Source organism: Neolamprologus brichardi, chromosome 3 (assembly GCF_056152115.1).
Source record: "Neolamprologus brichardi isolate AB-2024 chromosome 3, ASM5615211v1, whole genome shotgun sequence".
NCBI lineage: Eukaryota > Metazoa > Chordata > Actinopteri > Cichliformes > Cichlidae > Neolamprologus > Neolamprologus brichardi.
This window is the reverse complement of record NC_142106.1, coordinates 50,845,668-50,867,426: the sequence shown is the minus strand read 5'-3', so window position 1 is coordinate 50,867,426 and position 21,759 is coordinate 50,845,668. Positions and strand designations below refer to the sequence as shown.

The 21,759-nt window shown below is 40.0% G+C and overlaps 1 protein-coding gene across 2 annotated transcripts in view; it reads right to left on the bottom strand.

Moving 5' to 3' along the window:
- Positions 1 to 381: 381 nt before the first annotated feature.
- Positions 382 to 21,759, bottom strand: part of LOC148105754 (peroxisomal acyl-coenzyme A oxidase 3-like) — a 28,147-nt gene continuing 6,769 nt past the window's right edge. For both annotated transcript variants that reach the window (XM_087837836.1, XM_087837837.1), the window contains exons 8-19: positions 17,561 to 17,649; positions 13,277 to 13,373; positions 12,058 to 12,240; positions 8,737 to 8,856; positions 8,540 to 8,660; positions 4,617 to 4,739; positions 4,393 to 4,506; positions 2,591 to 2,706; positions 1,706 to 1,880; positions 1,559 to 1,626; positions 839 to 925; positions 382 to 635 (exon numbers count right to left, since the gene is read on the bottom strand). In XM_087837836.1, the coding sequence (XP_087693962.1) occupies positions 516 to 635; positions 839 to 925; positions 1,559 to 1,626; positions 1,706 to 1,880; positions 2,591 to 2,706; positions 4,393 to 4,506; positions 4,617 to 4,739; positions 8,540 to 8,660; positions 8,737 to 8,856; positions 12,058 to 12,240; positions 13,277 to 13,373; positions 17,561 to 17,649 (1,413 nt within the window). In that variant the 3' untranslated portion in view covers positions 382 to 515. The remainder of the gene's footprint in view (positions 636 to 838; positions 926 to 1,558; positions 1,627 to 1,705; positions 1,881 to 2,590; positions 2,707 to 4,392; positions 4,507 to 4,616; positions 4,740 to 8,539; positions 8,661 to 8,736; positions 8,857 to 12,057; positions 12,241 to 13,276; positions 13,374 to 17,560; positions 17,650 to 21,759) is intronic.

The window sequence follows — 21,759 nt, the reverse complement described above, 5'->3', positions numbered from 1 at the left end:
CATTTTATTTGATGATATATACACATGTATATACTGTGTAATGCATCTTTGTATATCTAGTTATAGTGATACATGTACACAAGTCTGTGTGTAGATCTACAAATGTGATGAAAAAAACAGCATATCGACATTTCTGGTGTGAAGTTAGAAAAACTGGACGCAGAGACGGTTAAACTACAAAAATATACCAACTATCAACCAACAATGATGTTACCAGAAATGCTGAAGCATGTCGAGGTCTTAGGGCTGCAACTAATCTTAATTATTGTTGAGTAGCACACAGTTTTCTTAAAGTTTAAGCACTCGTGTGCAACTAAATGATAATGAAAATGTCGGTGTGTGGAGCAGAGGATTCATGAAAGCTTGCTGAAATCTCGAGTGTCACAGTTTGTAAAGTTTTTAATGGGCTTGTTCAACATTTCCTAACATTTCAAGTTTGTGTAAATGTCAAGTTTTACACAAACGTCAGGCACTGGACAGACGTGCAGAGATCCTTTGCAGAGCACGACTGGGTTTTAGAGTTTTGGCCGCAGAGATCCAAGCACAGGTTTGTCTGAGCAGAACTCCTTCCACCAGGATGGACGCTCCAGCACTTTGCTGCCCTGCATCATTGTGGACCACAGGTGGTTGTAAATCTGCAGGAAGAGGACAAAGGAAAAGTGTTTCTTCACTTATTTAACACGGATTCTTACGCTTATTATCTGAAGGGTCCTGACATTACTTGTGTTGCGATGCAGCCAAATATAAATAAAAGTGAAATGTTTCAATGTCCTTGAAATTTGACGGACAGCAACGTTTTTACGATACAACTAGATTTTCTGTGTTTGTATGCGTTTACCTGTCCATCAGCGCAGCCAATAGGTGAGTTGAGGATGAAATCAGTGGGTGCCAGGACGTCCACTAAGGCCACTGCATCATCCTTTAGCTGTGAGAGAGACAGAGCAGATTTTACAGTCAGGTCAAGCCATCATTTCTTCAATGTCCTTCTGTTCTATGAAGATATTCCCAAAGTACAGGACAGCACAAGTAAGGCAATGTTAGACCATACGAGTCGAATAACTACATGGTCCAAACGATGGATGGAGTCGTTTTGAGGTCACCAACAGATTCTGAAGCTTTGAGTTTTTTCGCTGTCTTTGTGTTCAGAAATCAAATGTTGTGAATCGCAAATCTGACCCAGGATACTTCTTCCTTCTCCGGTGGACATGTTAATCAAAATGTGGAAACACCCTGAAGCATACCCGACTTTTGACTTTCATGGTACCAAAATAGTCAAATGTCAAGTTTAAGATCAATGTGTGAGATTATCTGCTTTACTCTGTCAAAGGAGCCACTCGTGTGTTTTTATTCTCATCTCTTAACTCATAAATACAAACAGCTGAACAAAGAACAAAAACACGACAGTAGAAATGCACACGTGTGCTTGTTACAGCAACCACATGTGTAATTGCTTTGATAATTAGTGAAGCTGTGCCCTATACATAGGAATGTATGTGCATTTCTATATACTTGAGCAAATTCCTGTATATCTGCCATAAACTGATCCTTTCTCGTGTACCTGGGAGCAGAGAGTGAGGATTGCCATCTGGACCAGCTCAGCAGGCTCATGTCCACTCCAGTAATTACCTAGAAACAACAACACTGTGTTACCACATCACTACGATGAAGATTTCTCCGTGTATACAGCATCGAGCCCACTACATACCCTGGTACAGTGTCGCCATGTGGCTGCTGAGGCTCCACAGCCCATACAAGCCACAAAGTTTCCTTAATACTGGTCTGAGACCAGCTGGTGTGTCCTGATTAGTGGTCAGCTCATGAAATCTCTGCAGGCAGGTGTGCTCAATGTAGGCCATGGCCAGTGACCTGCAGTAGTAAACCTGTACACGGATAGTGGAGGAAACTGTGCTGACTGCAGACAGTAATGGGGGGCATTTCATCAGGTTTTGTATATATTGTGTTCTGTGGGTGTGGACTGTCCAGAGAAACAAAGACATTCATTCTGCAAAGAGATGTTGACAAATGTCACATTTCAGATATTATCAAGTACACCGACTGCTTCACTACTGACTGATCCATGGATCGAGGAATCAGGGAAGCCGTTTGGTTTCTATAACTTTTGGTGCAGTATATACAGTACTGCAGATACAGGCTAATGTCTGCATCGTGGTGCTGCACAGCCTGCTATGAATATTTCTGACCTGATCTGTTTACTATGATTTACCTCCTGAGTAGACGATATAAGGTTGGAGTGGACAGACAAATCTTAGAGTGTTCATACTCTTTTCCCCGGACCATAAAAGCTTCCTGCTGACTAAGAGGTCCATCACTGACAGCAGCACAGGCTGTAACAGGTCATCTCAAATACTGGGTTCATGCCAGTCTGGAGTAAGTTTGTCTCAGAGTTCGTCTCAGTTTGATGAATCCAAATCAAACGACCTTTAGCTCAGTCTGATTTGGATAAAAAGCATCAAGTTTCTGTCCAAACTTCAGCCAGTGAAGCTGCAGATGATGCTGAATGCCACCAGAATCAGATGTTTGGATGTGAAGTTGGTGTATGTGTGTGTCTGCACACAGTCATTGGTCTTACTTGGCAGTTGTTACGGGCTTCAAAGTCATCGTTGCCCAACGCTCGCTCTTGTTCCAGCTTCTTCTGACTCTCCTCCAGCAGGAAACACACAAGCCACTTATAGGCTGCCAAAGGCACTGACAGACAAGGGGGAGGATGTTAGCTACACTGGAAAGGTTTCAATAATATAGTCTGTAGTCACGCTGAACCAGTCACATCAGAAAGGCAGATACATTTACTATTATAAATCACAATCAGGCAGCTTACAGTGCAGAGAAGCAGACACATGCGGCTCTATCGGTTCCCCTTTTTATTTATGTTCCTTTTTTCTTAAATGTTCCCCACCTCCCCTCCTTTGTAATCACATCGATGGTGTTGGATTAGGACCAGCGTGCAGTGTGGGGTCGTCTCAGACCCACAGCAGAGGGCTGAGAAAGAGAACTGACCCCAGATCCTGAGGAGGGAGCCTGTTTCTTACAGGGAAATGAACTTAACTGATATTTTTGTGTTTGTGGTAAAGTTTGTCAAATTTGCTCAATTAAACTGTTTAACTTTAAACAAAACGTAAACAACAGATCACAATCAGACTGCATTTGTTCATTTAATGTAAAGCTGAATATCAGGGCTAAGTAGAGCTGGGCGATAGAACGATAACGATATGTATTACGAAATAACTTTTCCTCGATAGAAAAGTTAAACTATTGCGATACGCCTCACCGCTCTTGTCCTCTTTAAAAAAAAAAAGAAAAAAAAAAAACAAAGAACAGCCAATCCAAATTAAGTAGCGCAGAGCCGAACCAATCACAGCCGCAGCGTCACGTCATGTGACTTGTTACGTACAGCACAAGTGCCAAGCCGAACATGTGTATTTGTTTGGGAAGCAGCCAGCCGCCGTGCCGCCCGGGTAATGGAGGAAATGAGTGTGCTGACTAGAGAAATATCAACCGAGAGCGTGACCGAAGGTTACCGAAGAGAAAACCGATGACGGTTCCAATGCCGGAGAGATTGTCGAACGGAAGAGCCACAGAAGTTCTGTAGTGTGAAGGTATTTCTGATATTTCAAGTCTGACAAAAACAGAGTAGCGCGCACTGTAAATTGTGCCGAAAGCAAGTCTGGAAATACAATAAAGCTAATTCGTCATTCGGCTTTTGTCAGACTAAAGTAACTGTTAAAACTGTTTGAAAAGCTCAGCTATACAACAAGGAGAGATTGAGAATTTCCTTTTAGTTCTCAGTTTATTTGATATTGTCAAAAGTTAGTCAATTTTGTCTGTTCTTCTGTAAAACAAACTAAGATTTATTTTTAGAATTAATATTTTGTTTCTAAGTGGAATTGACAATTTAGTCTGTTTCGTTTGTTCTATTTTGAAACTTAAACGCTTTAGCGGCTGCCTTTTGTGTCGTTTGCAATATTTGCCTTTATTTATCTGAAAAAGTCTCATGTTCCTTAAGTACATCTACCCTGTTGAACTTATTATGGGAAAAAAATATTTAAATCAAAACAAGCTGCTGATTATTTCACATTTTACTTGTGAGCAACGGCACATTTAAATCTTACAAATATAGTAATATATATCGTTATCGCCTGAAATGAAAAAAATATATTGTGATATGAAAAAAAATCTCATATCGCCCAGCTCTAGGGCTAAGTGACTAAAATTCACTATCCTCTCGTTTGTGGAACATATTGAAAATTATACATTTACCTCATTTGCAAATCTCGCTCTGTTTTAAAAGGTTTAGTATATAAGAGGATCTGAAAGGAAGAAATTCCACTATCTCATGTAACAGTTGATTTGAAGCTGTAGCAGAAAGTAACGTACCTGCAGAATCCACACAGTCGTCCACTGTGAGTGCAGTGAACCTGCTTTTGAGGATCTCCTGAGACTCCTCCAGAAAGTCCACGGTGTGAAAGGGAGACTCAATCTGCACACCATCTGACCCCCCATAACCAAACACCAAAGAGAGAAGCGTTAGTGACTGACCCAGCCCATTTTTTGACCTTTACTGCAGGTATTTACAATCTATTGGTGAACAGAGGACTGACCACGCTGTTTTGCATGGAGCCAGGAGAGCAAATAGCTGCTGGTCTGTTGCAGCAGTACGTTGTTGTCTCCTTCATATGTGCAGTTTGGGTCATTGTCATCACGCAGATCACCCAGCCGATTCACTGAAATTAAAAAGGAAACACTGACGTATACATACAGTACTGTGCACAAGTGTTAGGCAGGTGTGAAAAATGCTGCAAACAAAAAAGCTTTCAGAAATATAAATGATGGTTTATTGGCCCCAAATGTATTCTGCAGCAGGACAACGAGCCCAAACACACAGCCGGTCATGAAGAGCTGTCTTCAGCGTAAAGAAGAACAAGTAGTACTGGATGGTCCGGCCCCCACAGAGCCCTGATCTCAACATCATCGAGTGTGTCTGAGATTACAGACAGAAGGATGTGAGGAAGCACAGAAGACCTGTGCTTAGTTCTCTGAGATGTTTGGAACGACCTACCAGCAGAGTTCCTTTAAAAACTGTGTGTGGACGAAGAAGGCAAAGGATGGTCCCACCAAAGATGTGATTTAGCTCTCTGTCTCTCTCGATACCTACTGCAACCATTACCGAGACTATTTCAGCAGATCTACACCACAGCAGCAGTGATCAGTGAGATGCTTGGCTACAAGCTCAACAGCCTCCATAGAGAAGGAGACTAGAGGCTAAGATCAAGGTAGCACAGAGGGACGTTAGCCAACTATTGGAGCTGCAGAAAGGTGCAACAAAGAAGGTGCCTAACAAGTACAGCAAGCTGTCCATTCCCGAGGCCTTAGAAACTGCCAAGCAACGACTCACAGCCTTGACCAGCCAAGGAGGTTCACCAGAGAGATAGAAGGCAGGAGGATAAACCAGCTGTTCTCTACAGAACCATCCGAGGTGTTCTCTCAGTGACACGAGAACAATGTTGCTACAAAAATGGTGAGAAAAAGCCAATTAACAGTGGAAGAAAGACAGACCATCATAAGATTTAAAAATATAGGTCTTTCCTACAGAAACATTTCAAAGAAAGGCAGTGAATCGATTCCTTCACCATCAAAGGCACTCAGAAACTGTGACAGGAAGAGGTCTGGCAGACACAAAGACACTGAATCAGAGGACAAGTTTCTGAGAGTTACCAGCTGTGTGATGGCGGCTCACAGGACAACAGCTTCAAGCGTAATAGCGGTCGTAGTGAGCAAGTCTCAGCTTCAGCTGTGAAGAGAAGACTTCGAGCTGCAGGTTTGACAGGACGAGCTGCAGAAAGAAAGCCAGACGTCAGACTGAGGCTTGTCTGGGCCATGAAATGCTACCATTGGACTACTGAAGACAGGAAGAAGGTGTTATGGACTGATGGATCAACATTTGAAATCTTCGGTTCGTCACGCAGGATCTTTGTACGCCGTCGAGTAGGTGAAAGCTCCACAGTGTGTGGCATCAACTGTCGAACATGGAGGAGGAAGTGTGATGGTCTGGGGCCGTTTGCTGATCCAGGGTCAGTGACGTGTACAGAGAGAGAGGCTCCCTGAACCAAACTTTAACTTTACTGGCAACCAATGAAGAGAAGCTAAAACTGGAGTGATATGTCACCTTCTGTTTGTGCCAGTTAAGTCTTGCTGCAGCATTCTGCACAGTCTAAAGAAACAAGTAAAGAGACTTTTACAATAATCCAAACAGGACGAAATAAAAGCATGAAGAATCATCTCAAGATCCTTAGATCAGGGGTCTCAAACTCCAGGCCTCGAGGGCCGGTGTCCTGCAGGTTTTAGATCTCACCGTGCGTCAACACACCTGAATCACATGATTAGTTCATTATCAGGCCTCTGGGGAACTTCAAGAAATCTTGAGGAGGTCTTTTAACCATTTAAATCAGCTGTGTTGGATCAAGGACAACTTAAACCTGCAGGACACTGGCCCTCGAGGCCTGGAGTTGGACACTCCTGCTTTAGATGATAAAAACGGCTCTGAACCAGCCGTTTGGAGTGATGCTCTATTGAACTGTTGAATATGACAGTGAGGTTTCTGAGGTTCGATTTAACAAAAGAGTCTAAGAAACTGATATGCTGTCTAATGTTGAAATCATATGATTGGGAGCAATAATCAAATTATTAATATTTTCATTCATCCAAAGACAAACATTTAAACATAGGATAGTAGATTTTTCCAGAGTTACACTGACTGCTGAAGGATGACACATTTGAGTCCACATCACTAACTTTAAATCAGCATCAAACATGGCAGAGAACCTTTCAGCAGCATCCTGGTTTATAATTTGTCTTGGAATATAATGACAAAATAAAAAATATGCAGCTGTGGTCACTCACATGGAAACCCTCCACACACACAGCAATTATAGTTAAATCCAAGGAGAAAACAAGGACAAGGTGTCCTTTATATGACTGGGACTGGAAACATGCTGCCTAAAGTGAAAAGATTCTGTATTTTTGGATGAGTGCCTCCCTTTTATGGCACTGGTTTGGTCAGGATGCACTGTGAGGCGCGTTATCTTCTCTAATCCTTTTTGAGAGGGCTTTGCAGATTATTTTACAGTTTTTTCTGAATGCTTAAACCCTAACTGTGATTCTTATAGCACAATTCCTAAAACTATTAATACTTATAGCAAAACCACTCACTGAGTTTGCAAATCTAAAAGCACAAACACTGCTTTGCACTCAGTTTGCAATTTTGTAACACACACTTTGCAAAACTGTAGGCACAATTCACTGCACAGCACTCTTTTTGCAGAACTTTAAACACAACTCACTGCTTACACTCAATTACCAAATTTCCAACACACTCCTAGCAAAATTATACACATGTATGGCTATCATTAACACTATTTTGCCAACTGTCTGGCACACTTTCACTTGTGAAAACTTTTTTAGATAATTAGTTCACTTTGCAATCAGCCTAAGCACTATAATACAGGTAAGCTCTGTGTGTGGAGTACAATGGAGGGAGCAGGAAGAGTGAGAAGTAGAGGAGGCCGAGGAAGAGGACGTGGAGGTGAAGAAGTAGGATGAAGAGGACGACAAGGACAAGGAGGAGCAAGAGGAGGATGAGAAGGGGGGAGAGGAGGACGAGGAGGGGGGAGAGGAAGGGTAAGAAGAGTAAGAAATAGAATTGCTGATGACATCAGAGCTACAATAGTGGACCATGTAATCAACCGTGGAATGACCCTGAGGGAAGTTGGCCAACGGGTTCAGCCTAACTCGAGCCACTACTCTGTAGCAAGCATCATAAGGACATTTTAAAATGAGAATCAGTTAGTACAGTCACTTTGCACTAAGATTTGTAGCACAACAATACCATAGATGTAAAAATACTGAAATTGTTACTTTACAGAATTGCTAGACGACCAGATGCTGGGGGCAGAGGAAGCATGTTCACTGCAGAACAAGAAACCCATATAGTCAATATGGCGATTGCAAATAATCCTATACTTGGAAATAAACACTTATGTTTGTTTTGATGTGTGTGAATAATAGTACTTGAAGTTAACTGACATAGCCTACCTTGTGCACAGAGAAAGCAAAAGCCAGATGTGTTTTTTATTCATACCATCAGTGTGCAGTTGGCGCATTGTGTGCTTAGTAGATGATGGCTTGTGTGTACTGTTTGATACGAAAACACCATTTTTACGAAGGTGTGAAGAGTTAATCTAGCTGTGTTCGCTTTTGCAAGAGAACTACAATGTTTTGATAATTGGGTGACAGGTTTTCTTATTTGTGTGTAGAGTTTTGCAAAAATAGCCAATAGTTACAAAAAATGTGCTTAAGCAATCAGAAAAAACTGTAAGCTCAACATTAATATACTGGACAATAGCTGACATGCAGACTTGGATCAAACCAATGTTCTGATTAGTAGATGACCTGCCCGTCCTCCTGAGAGACAGCCAGCCCTAAGTGAGCATGTGCAGGAGTGATATTGAGACAGAGAGAGACTGACTGGCCAAGTATCCGTGTCCACCACAGGCCTCCCGGCACTCCTGGATGCCTCTTTGAGCAGTCCATGATCCCAGTGGTTTGCTGGAGCAACCAATTGCATGGATCTCTCTGCCCATCTCTGCCTGACAAACAGATATATTCAACTTTACTTCATAAAAACCGAGCATCCAAATACACACATGCTGCATGCTTAGTCACTGTGTCACTTTTGTCTTTCAACATCTGTCCAATCTGAAACTCAACAAAGTTCACGATGGCGGATTTCGTGAAGTTTTCAAGAGCATATGCTGCCGCCAAGTACGGAATCAGACGCCATTGCTGGAAAACCACACAATAAAACATAATAATATATAATAACAGCAGCCACACTCATTCGCTTATTTACTGTTGCTGTTCAATATTAAAAACATGATTCCCACAATACACTGATGGACTCAGAAAACTCAGAATATATACCAAACTTTATTTACTCTGCACTATGTCAGAATACAGATCATTACAGTATCTGAATTCTTCTTATGTGAGGATTTATAATTTCTGGATATTTAGTAGTTGAACTGCTTTTACATCTTCACTAACAGCAGTGTGATGGTGTGTCCCTGAGGAAAGATTCAAAGCTTCCAGTCCAGATTTTATAATTTATCCAACTTCAGTCGTTTGTTTTATTGTTACTTGGCATTTCCATAATGTATAAGATATTTTAATGATTAAATTATGCTTTAATTCCAATAATAAAAGCCTAAGTGCACACAATAGTGATGTAACTGCTATAAACAGTAACTTTAAATCTAAACAGAAAAAATATTTCTCACCACAACTCAGACCTAACACTGAAAATAAGAATGAATAAAACAGCTCTGACAGTGGTTAATATCTAATATCTAATCTATGGATGGCTCCTAAGCAATGATTATTTTGTAAAACTGACCACGTTTTAGTCGCTTCAGAAAGGCAAGCTGATCTGATGGGCTCTAACAGTAAACGTCAGCAGTCCTTCAATCACAGTGCTCACATGCATAAATGTGCACAGCTTCCTCATTCTAATAAAACCAGGAATGCAAAAATCAACCTGTTAAAAGTTTTCACGCCACTGTTACGTTTGAGCAGTTGTGTGCATGTGCAACTTTAACATTTAAATCCGAGCTCCTCTTGGAGCTCAACATTATCCAGAACCAACAGTTTCTCTGTTACTATCAATAACTCGCTGGTCTTCGTTTCTTCCTCTGTGAAAAGTTTGGGTGTCATCCTCGACAGTATCTTTCAATTCACACATTAATAATGTTAGTCGGTCTGATTATTTTCAATTGCGCAAAATTAATCGTCTCCATCCTTTTCTCCCCCCACATGTCACTGCATTCTTGTCCACAGCCTTGTTACTTCCTGGATTGATTATTGTAATTCACTTCTTTTTGGTCTTACTCAAAAATCCATCCACAAGCTCCAACGCGTCCAGAACTCTGCTGCCCGTATCATCACCAGGACCCCTTCTGCCCACCACATCACTCCTGTCCTGCAGCAGCTTCATTGGCACCCGGTCAAATATCGCATCAATTTCAAAATAGTCTTGTACACATTTAAGGCTATTCATCATCTCTCCCCATATCGCTCTGATCTGGTTCAGATCACCGCCCCATCTCGGTGTCTCAGATCTTCTTCTTCCCTTTCACTCTCCCCCCTCTCCCCCCGTCTTGCCACCATGAGGAGCCGGGCCTTCAGCTGCTCTGCTCCACGACTCTGGAATTCCCGACCTCCAGATTTAAGAAACATCTCTTCCTTCTCTCTCTTTAAGTCCCAACTCAAAACTTACTTGTTCAAAATAGCTTATCCCACATAACCTCTCCACTCTGCTATTTTAAATTTGTTTATGTCTTATGCTTTTATGTTGCTTTTTATTCTACTGTGTACAGTGACCTTGAGTGTTTTGAAAGGCGCTTTCAAATAAAATGTATTATTATCATTATCATCATTATCATTATTATCATTATTATCATTATTATCATTATCATTATCATCATTATCATCATTATCATTATTATCATTATTATTATCATTATCATCATTATCATTATCATCATCATTATCATTATTATCATCATTATCATCATTATCATTATCATTATCATCATTATCATCATTATCATTATCATTATCATCATTATCATCATTATCATCATTATCATTATCATTATCATCATTATCATTATTATCATTATCATTATCACCATTATCATTATCATTATTATCATTATCATTATTATTATCATTATCATCATTATCATCATTATCATTATCATCATTATCATTATCATTATTATTATCATTATCATCATTATCATTATCATTATCATCATCATCATCATTATCGTTATTATCATCATTATCATTATTATTATCATTATCATTATTATTATCATTATCATCATTATCATTATCATTATCATTATCATTATTATCATTATCATCATTATCATCATCATCATTATCATTATTCGTCTGTGAAGGTTCTCAGTCATCCAGGTCATCGTAGTCAAAGGAGCTTGCAAAGAAATATTATATTATTATATACATATATATATACATATACATATATATCTGACAATACTATAATATTGGCCATATTATATTTACATTACCACAGTGAGATAATTTTAGTCTCATGAACAACATCAGCTAATTGTTATTTACTAACTAATCTTAAATGACTGTTCAGTACAGAAATGAAGCCCAACAATCATGTTTTACAGTCCTGTGGTCTCAGCCTCAGATACTCAACTAATCAAAGTGATGTCATGACAAAAATGAATGACCAACAAAACATTTTTCTCCTTCATTTCTGTCAAACAAAGCTGTATGAGACGTTTCTCGAGGTTGGTATCATGGTTGCTAGGCAACCTGAACAGCGTGACGAAGGCTAGACCGTCCCATTTCACAAGCCTCTCACTTCCTCACTTCTCGTACTTATAGTACGCACCGTACGTAGTGCGCGTAGTGCGCGTAGTGCGCGCACTTTAAGCGTGCGGTCTCTTAATTGGGACACAGTCCAGGAAAGTCCTGATCCTGAGAAGGGACCGGACCCATCCATCTGCTGGCCATTAACCTGCCTCAGTAACACACGGGGCCTCCTGTCCAGCATCAGAGCGGCAAACATGAGCAGGCAGCTCGCTTACTAACACGCTGTCTATCTGCTGATTCCAGGTCTTTCTGTAGCTCTCCACAAGTAGTCACTGACTCTTGGACAACTCTTCTCACATTTCATTTCACCCCTCTGTCTGGACGGTTTATGTGCTCACTCGAGCCTTCAGTAGTTTGGAAATTCTCAATGACATCAGTACGTTTCCACACCTTTTCCCTGTTTCACATGTCAACTTAATTCATAGACATTTATGGTTTGATTTGAGTAAATTGAATGGGTTGTTCCCAACACCTAGTGAAAATGTCAAAAACACCTTCACAAATATATTTAGTTAGAAAACTGGGTGAAACTTATTTTACCCACTAAACGTTACCTTATATTATTACCTGTAACTGGTACTCTAAAACAGGGATTTCCTCTGTGTCTTTGGGTCCAAACTGTCTCCTGGCAGCTGAGAAGCGGATAGCCACTGTCAAAGCTAACTTCAGGTTGTTAAGAGCCATCCTGGTGATATACACTCTGCTCCCTGATAAGGCACCAAGAGATGCCCCAAAACGCTTTTTAGGGTCCTGGAAGAGACAAAAGAAACACTGATGAGGCACGATAAAAAACATAGCAAAGATATAATTATTATTAGCTATTTATAAAATGGCCGTGTGGTCCTTGACAGGATTGCTGAATTGCGTTTTAACTGCACTGCTAATGTTCTTACACAAAATCAAAACTTAAATGTGAATTCATTCATTTCTCGATCCCGCAGTCCCAGCAACTACATGCCATTCAAATGCTGGGCAGGCACAGAGTACTCTGACAGAAATATAGACACGTGCGTGAATATTTATGCCAGTAATATGTGCTGCTTTGTTCGAAACATTTCAGGTGATTAATAAGGTCAGAAACACTGCTGTAGGAGACGGCCTGAAGCTTTGAATTGAATCGACCTTTAAGCACCGTGTCACAGTCTGCTGATGGCAGAATTATTGCAGCCTGATTGCAGAAATCAGGCAGGGTAGGATGTTGGCTTTGTTAGGGAGATCTTTGTGAAGGCTTCCATAATAGGGGTGGGTTTTGATAATCGATTTATCGATTAAAATCAATTCTGGCTTGGATAACGGGATATAGATTCATTAAAATCCTGAATCGATTTTTTAATATACATTTATTTTGCCCAAAACGCCAGAATCTCAGGTTAAACCTCACAAAATTTCAACAACCAGCTAAAACAGTAAATGAGAGCAGAAACACTGATTCTGCACAAAGACGTGAACACAAAGCGCGGACCTGCCGACACATCAGAATCAGTGAGATGTGACTTTGTCACCCAACGGCACGGACACAGTCGGGGCTGAATCGCATCGGAATCTAATCGATTCGAGAAATCAGTGATGATACCCAGCATGTGCTGACCAGCTTATTCCATAAGCTGTTGATATGTGTTGTTAACAACTTATAATTTCAATAACTTACAAATAATTAGTTCTTTAAAGAAGGAGCATCTCTGAAATAAACCCATTGTTCTCTAGAATATGGTTAAAGGTTATATCTAAAAAAGCTAAGGCACAGGAAATCAGGCTGTTGAGTTTGCCACTGGAAATCTGCACGGACCTTAAATGGTGTCACGTAGCGACCATCAGGAGTCAGATCTCCGGTCTTATTCAGCAGGTTCTCGCGTGGGATTCTCACATTGTGGAACATCGCAAACCTGTTGTGAGAGAAAGACGTAAATGTTACAGAAAAGAATTGGTTACACATCAAAGAGCGAGCCATTCAGTGGATTCTAATGTTTCTTTGTTTCTGGTGTGCAGGCAGATCATCATCATCATCATCATCGTCATAAAAATCAACCCAAATTCAAGAAAGATGGCACAAACACATTTAAAAGAAAAAAAAAGTTGGGTCGGAGGCAACAAAAGACTGTAAAATGAGGTGGTACATTTTCTCAGAAAGTAAAGATGGGCAGAGGTGGAACAATTTCTGAATACTGTTAAAATAAAATTGTGAATCATCATCTACAGCACAAAGTGTTAACAAAAGATTCTGGAGCAGTTTTCTTTTGTTAACACTATATTAACAATCCAATATTGGATGACCATCATCTTTAGGCCCTCAGGTGGCACCGGATTATATTCTATTATTTAAAATATAGCGCAGGGCACTGAATTGGGTGATTCCCACAAGCTGTGATTAGTAAGTCTAGGTCATATTCTCCAAAACCAAAGGGACCTCAAGGAATAAATGGGTTTTTTCAAAATTCTCATCACCAATGTGTCTGGATCAATTTTTTTTATGTTTTTCATTAATGTCATAAAAATCCTTACCATATAAAACAGATACAAATCTGCCAAGATATGTAAAAATCTATATAGTTATGCCTAATATTAATATATATGGTATTTAACCAAAGAAAATATTTAAATTTATTGAAAATTACTGTGTCCACGCTAAATGTTTCTCATCACCTGCTCAATAAAAAGTACTGTGTCCCTTTAAACTGACCAGCAGTCCCACAATGCATCTCTTCAGAAAGAAAATCCAAAATGGACATGTGGTCAGTTGTTCCCTCTTCTCTTACTTTGTGATGTTTTTGTAATGTTACTGAATCTTCTGTCGTATGGACTGGTTTTTATATAGCACTTTTCTACTCTTCTGAGCACTCAAAGCACTAATGGAGGAGAGCAGCTGGTGCTGGTCTTGTTTTAATGACCCGGACACTTGGAGGGCTTTGTTTCCTGAGGGACGGCAGGGATGAGGAGCAGGGAGATGGTGATCATGTTGCCCTGCGTGGGAGCTGTGTCGCTTTGTTTCTGTTTGATTACTGTACACACTGTATGGCTACAGTTATTGGCCATCTCCATTCAGTGCTAAGTCCGGTGAGCAGTGACCTATAGTTATGCTGTTATGGCACCAGTCCTGAAGTACGTAAGCACAGAGCCCACCGCCCCTTCTCTAACTGGAGTCTTTGTTACATTCCTGGCTCGGATTGACTGGCTTTTGATCTTTTCATCACAATCCAGTTCTACCTAATGTGTGTTGTTGTCGTCATAGCAACGTGTCCGAGCGTCCTGCGATGTAATTAATATGAGACACGAGCGCTACAAAAAAGGCTGACGTCGACCAGCTGCTCAATCGTGATCCCTGAGGTTGACAAAAAGCCATACTTTTTGTCAACCTCAGGGATCACGGGCGGACAGTTACTTATAAAGTACCAGGTATCAGGTACCATGACCTAATGGAAAACCCTGAAAATACTTTTTTAAGAACAACATGCTGTGGAGTGTCTGATGGTCTTCTAATCCCGGGTGGGATACTGTGGATCCAATCCGAAGTAAAGTCCAGGTTCAGACTGAGGCCAATGTCTATCAGTTCCTGATGACTTAAAGTAATTAGTGCGTTGCAGAAGGACACAACAACATTTTGTAATTTTAAAGTCTTACTCTTTACTGGAAGCATTAAATGACTTTGGTCAGAAGCACATCGATGGTTTATTATCCCCTATGTGCTGATGTTTAGTTATATCTGTGGATAGGCTTTGTTGGTTATTACAAGGTCTGGGCAAACACACAAACATGATTGGACTTTTGCCCTCAGAGCTCTCCGATCTTTCCCTTCCTGGGAGGCGTTCTCACTTGATATTGGCTCTCTGCAGTAGAGTATCACTTACTGTTCCTTTTACAACACATAGTGGTATTTTTGTGAACTAACACCTTATTTTATAAGTCTAATCTTCATGTGTTTTATCTTGTTCGATCACCTGCTTTTTCACAGTATTCATTCACGTTGTAGCTGGATTTACCAGCTTAGCTTAGCTCGTAGCCAACTCACTAGCAGCAAGGCACCTTCACCTGTCCCTTCTGCACTTTCCTGCTCAGTGGTCCAAATGTTTAGTTATGCACAGCTACTTTCAATACCACTGACATTTAGACTCTTTGTCCAATTGATCATCGAATTAACTTCAACAATTACTTTCACTAATCCAAGGGTTCAGTTGAGGAGTTGAGGAAGTAATTTAGCCATTTAAATCAGCTGTGTTGGATCAAGGACATCTAAAACCTGCAGCACACCGACCCTCGAGGCCTGGCGTTGGACACACCTGCTCTAAAACATGACCATATCTTTTAGACCCCATTCCTAAAAGACTGCTCAAAGAAGTCCCACCTTTCATTGATGCATAAGTGTTTAATTTGATCAACCTATTCATTGGCTACATACCACAAGCCTTCAAGCTGACAATAGTTAAATCACTATTTAAAACCCATCGCTTGACCCAGCTGTCTTAGCTAATTACAGTATAGGCCAATCTCCAACCTTCCTTTACATGAAGCCAGAAGACAAGAATTAGCTACGCTACAGCAATGTCTTAAAGACAAAAAGACCTGAATGACGTCTGCTTCTACATTCAGATAAAACTGAGAAATCGAGGAGGATGATTTATTTTTCACTTGCAGTTGCCTGCAGCAAAATTGGACCTCTTCCAGCCATACATACATCACACAAATGTCACATTGGTGAGACAGGTCAGAACACGTAGCATAAAGAAAAAAACTTCTTCTTTTTGCGTTATCAATTGATCCATTGGTGATTAAGCTGCGAGCTGACAATTGCATTAAGGGCATCTTCAGAGCTGACCAGGAGCACAAAATATCCTTATATGCTGACGACCTCCTGTTGTATATGTCAGAGCCTTTATGATCTCTTCCCGTGCTCTCGCCATTTTTGAATGTTTTGGCAAAAGGTTACAAGTTGAACCTGCATAAAAGTGAACTTCTCTGTGTCAACTCTGTAGCCAGGAAGGTTTCATTTTCAAATTTTCAATTTAAAGTTAAATCAGAGTATGTGACCTATCGGGGGTTAAGGTTACCCACTCATACAAAGGTCTTTATGAACGAAACTTTGTCCCGCTGCTTGAGAATACTGAGACAGATCTTCAGAGATGGACCAGTTTACCACTGCCATTAACTGGCCACATCAGTTCTATCAAAATGAACATACGACCCAAGTTCCTTTATTTATTTCAATGTATCCCATGCTACTTACCCAATAAGTATTTTATAACACTGACTAAGCATATCTCTGCATTTATTTGGAATGGCAAAAGTCCATGAATTCACAAGGATTTCATGCAGAGAACTAGGCCAAACTTTCAGTCTTATTATTGGGAAGCAAATATTTGAAATATGCTGTACTGGATGAGTAGTTTAACTACAGAGACTCCAGCTTGGCTCCAAATTGAGTCATTGAGTCAAACGTGCCTATGAGCTTTGTTGAGTCCAGCTCTTCCATTAGAACTGTACAACTAACCCTTTGTTGTATGACTCACTCAGAATCTGGGTGCAATGTAGGAAAAGGTTGGGGTTACACTTAATGTCAATTAAAGCACCTATCAGCTCAAATCACATGTTCCCACCCTCCATGATGGACTCTGCCTTTAAATAATGGGAAAGTAATGGACTTAGAAATATCAAAGACCTTTTTGCCTCATTCACGCAGCTCCTGAAGCAGTTTAATGTTCCTCTGGAGCATTTTTTACGGTATTTACAAATTCTCCACTTTGTAAAGAGTCGATTTCCTTTATTTCCAGAACCACCTGAGGAAACTTCTTTGGATAAAATTATTAATATAAACATCCATAATACTGCCCACCCCTAAGACACAGTCATACAGTCTAAATGTCAAATGTGTGGTTAAAAAGATTCATGAAGAGAACTGTAATGTTCGTTCAATACTCTGAAACACTGTGTGTACCATTCCAGCACACCAACACATGTCTCTGACATGTCTCTGACTGCAATAGCCAGGGAGAACATATTTCCACAACATCAAGGGCATCATGTCTTCATTTGCTTGTGTTTTCCATCTTATTTTACAAATGCAGCATTTGCAGTCACCTACCCATTATCCATTCCGTTCTGACCCAGCTTCTTCCCCATGTCTCCGACCAGCACACCAGGCAAAGCCAGCAGGGTCTTGGGATCTCTCACCTGGAGCAGAGTGATTACAGCTTAACTGGCTGTGTGTCAAATACACAAATCTACACAAACATCTGAAAATAACACACAGTATAAGATACCTGCAGTATGACTTTATTTGACCAACTCTGCTGATCATACATGATTTCTAACGCTTTTAGAAATCGTGGTGTTCTCAAGTCTTTTCAGACAGTTGTCATTTTTAAGAAATAATGAAAATAACACACCATTTTATTTAAAATAAATAGTCTTTTGTATGCATCTTCCTTTCTGTAAGGGCCGTGCAGCCCATGTTGTAGGTTATGCACAGCGCACAAGTGAGCGATAGCAGAGAGTCCAGGCAGGGTAGGTTGACATGAGGATTTGTGACAGAAGAACAGCAGTAAGAGTGAAAAGGAAAGGTTTATCTGGTGGAAGTGAGACCTGCTGACAGGATGACAAGCTGGAGGTGGCAGAGTGGAAGATACTAAGGTTTCTTTATTGAGAGTGAAGAGAATGGACCAAATTAGAAATGACATAAATTAGAGAGACAGCACAGGTCAAGCATTCTGGAGACAAAATTAGACAGACATGCAAGCAGCAGGAAAAGAGGAACCACAGAAAAGATTTACATGTCCTCCAGTAAGGGAAGACGTGTAGAGGGCTGCTGTAACAAGAGGATGCTTGGGACGGGGTGAGACGGAGATATCTGCTGTGGTGCAGCTGAAAAAAAAGTTACTTGAGGGACGCCATCTGAGCTTGAAAAATGATCAGGTACTAGTGATGGGCAGAGCGAGGCGTGTACGGAGGTTTCAAAACAATCTGAATCGCATCTCCACAGTGACACCTGCTGGCCAATTTGGCTATTGCAACCCCGTGACAATCTGTGAAACCGTAACACAGACAAGTCCTAACAAAGCTACTTATTCCACCAGACTGTCAATAATGGTGACCACCACACACTTTGGAGAAATCCCCGCACAAACAAGGCAAGAAAATATTGAGCCTGTTGCAACTGTAATGAACAGGGATGGGAATTGAGAAAACCAGTTCCCAGTAGTCTAATTCCTTGGAATTTTAGTCTGCCTATCAATCCCACTTGTCAGTTCTAGCACTCGCACTACAATCAGCTGATTTCAGTCTGCAGGTCAGAGGAGGAAAATAGCAACATTTACATTTATTGCACAAAAGGATGAGATAAACGGTAAAGTGGGAAACTGCATGCAGGACAGAAACAACCGCAGAATGTTCCTCACACAACTTTGATTCTTTGCTAGCATCTGCCAATAGAGCATGCTAACGCAAAGCTAGCTAAGAACACAGAGTGAAAGCTGAATGAATGCTGAGCCCAGCAGCCATCTTTTCTTTTTGCAGTCAGCTTTGAATTCTACTAAGACAAAGACCTTAGAGATGTGCTGGTGTGTGGAGTTGTAGCCTCGTTGTTATTTTTTATTGTTAGCTTTTTTACAGAGCAACTTGCAACTAATGTAACAAGTAGTATAATAAATAACCTTTTCCCAGAGTAATTAAGTATCATACTGCATTACTTTTAAGTGAAGTGTTCTGTGAAACGTGTAATAATGGCTTTTTTAATTAACAACTCTAATCACAACAATACGGAGCCCCTCTGATGACATGGTCCAAAAAATAAATAAATTCTGGCCACAAAATACTATTTCGTGCCCTCGAAATAGTATTTTAAGGGCACGAAATAAGTATAACGTGCGCACGAAATGCTAATTTGTGGGCATGAAACACTTGACCGATAACCGTGATCCTTCCCAGACCCTTGCAGTTGGTTGACAATAAAATCTATCCCGGCGTCCAGGTCGTACTTACGTCTGTAAAGCAACTGGGCTCTCAATAATAATAATTGCTATATAACTTTTGCACTGTCCACTTCCTGCTTTGACAAAACAAATTTCCCACATGTGGGACTAATAAAGGTTATCTTATCTTATCTTAATATCCTGTTTAAATGTCTCTCCGTAAAAATGGTTCCTTGCATTGCAGGCTTTTCAAAATGCATTTGTAGCTCATTCCCAGCCTAATAAAACTCAATCATACCGTCTCTGGCCATGGTGAATAGGTTTAGCCTATTCTTATGCTTATGTCTCTACGCAGCTGTCCCGGAATTGTATCAATATGGTGTGCACACGTTATCTATTTCGTTGCCACAAATGCGTAATTCGTTGCCATGTGATACCCAATTCGTGCCCACAAATTAGCATTTCGTGCACACGTTATACCTATTTCGTGCCCTCAAAATAGTATTTTCTGGCCACAAATAAGTATTTCATGGGCACGTTATACTATTTCGAGGGCACGAAGTAGTATTTTGTGGACACAATTTTTTTATTTTTTTGGAGGGGTTCCGTACAACAAAGAAGGTAAACACCTCAACAACCGTGGACACACATCTGACCCACAGTTAATCTGCATGACTGTCATTTCTTTCCTGCTGCTTAGCAACGGCGGTGACTCTCAAAACAAAGTGAACAAGAACCCAGTGAGAATTGATAAGAGAACAGATAAGGTATCAAACTGATGATGATGATGGCATCAGAATCGCTACATTCTTATCAATTCCCATCACCAGTAATGAACAGAGTGCTTCAGCAAAATCCTCCCTCTGTTAACATTTGTGTTGCTCACAAAAACTCAATACAATAAAACATAAATGATAATATTAAGTATAACCACAGGTTTTTGTTAGCTTGCTCACAGCCCTCAGAACTTTCTAGGAGCTCATGTCACCAGGTTTCCTCTACACACTGTCAAGTAAAGCTGGTAGCTGGCATGTGTTAACTTTTCTTTTTAATTAATTTAAAATTATATTTATAAATTACATCTCCAGTCTACGAACACAAATCTCATTACTGAATTCACTATTAAACTCTGGTGGATTATAGTGAAGAAATATAGAATTATAGAAGACTGTAAATTGCTGATTTGGCCTGCATATTCTCCAAAATTCCAAAGTGGACAATGGGATAGTACATTTTTAAGATGGGTCAATAAAGGAATTACAGCAATGTGTACATTAATAGACGGGACAACATTCAAATCCTTCGAGAATCTACAGAGACAATTTGGACTGGATAAATCAGATTTATTTAGGTATTTTCAATTAAGACATTTTTACAATACAGAAATTAGGAAGAAGTTCTTGAGAGAAGGAAGCCATATAATAGAAGTAATAACAGGTGCATATAAAAATCCTTCATCAAGAATTTTATCGAAATTATATAATGGCCTGCAAAATTTGAATAGGAATGAAACATTAGATATCAAACAAAAGTGGGAATCGGAATTACATCTTGAGCTGTCAGAGGATGACTGGCGATCCGTATGTCTCACACAGCATAATTCCACTAGCTCTCGACGATGGAGAGAATATGGCTGGAAAAATGTGATTAGGTTCTTTATTACTCCTTATATCAAAAGCAAGCAGCTGAAAACACCCCAACAATGCTGGAGATTATGTGGAGACTGGGACGCCAATCATTCTCATGTGTTTTGGAAGTGTAAAAATATCAAATCTTACTGGGAAAGCATTGCGGTAACAATGACGAAAGTGCTGGGGTATGACGTGCTGTGTGAGGCACGAGTAATGTATTTTGGAATATGGGAAAATGTAAGAAAGGAGGACCATTACTTGTTTAAAATTATGTTGTTGTCAAGCAAAAAGGTAATAACAAAAAACTGGCTGAAAAGTGACCCTTTAAAATTGGAAGAATGGACTGATGTAATCGAGGACATATAGACAATGGAGAAAATGACCTACACTTTGAGACTGAAATCTGACAAACACCAAAAACAGTGGACAAAATGGATAGCTTATAAGACTCACTCAGCCCCATAGGGCAGGGACCTCTCCTCGTTGTTGTTGTTGTTTTTTTGTTTGTTTTTTTGTTTTTTTGTTTTTTTCCCTCCCTTTTCCCCTCTTCCACAGATTGGGTGTCCTTTATATATATATATATATCTTCTTTTTTTTCATGTTTTTGTTTGCATGTACTATAAAATTGGAAAAAGTATAAAATAAAAAGTTAAAAAAAAAATTATATTTAAATGAAAAACTGTAATTTTTCCCTTCTTTATAAAAAGAAACATTTGTTTATAGGGTCTAATTCTGATCAAGTG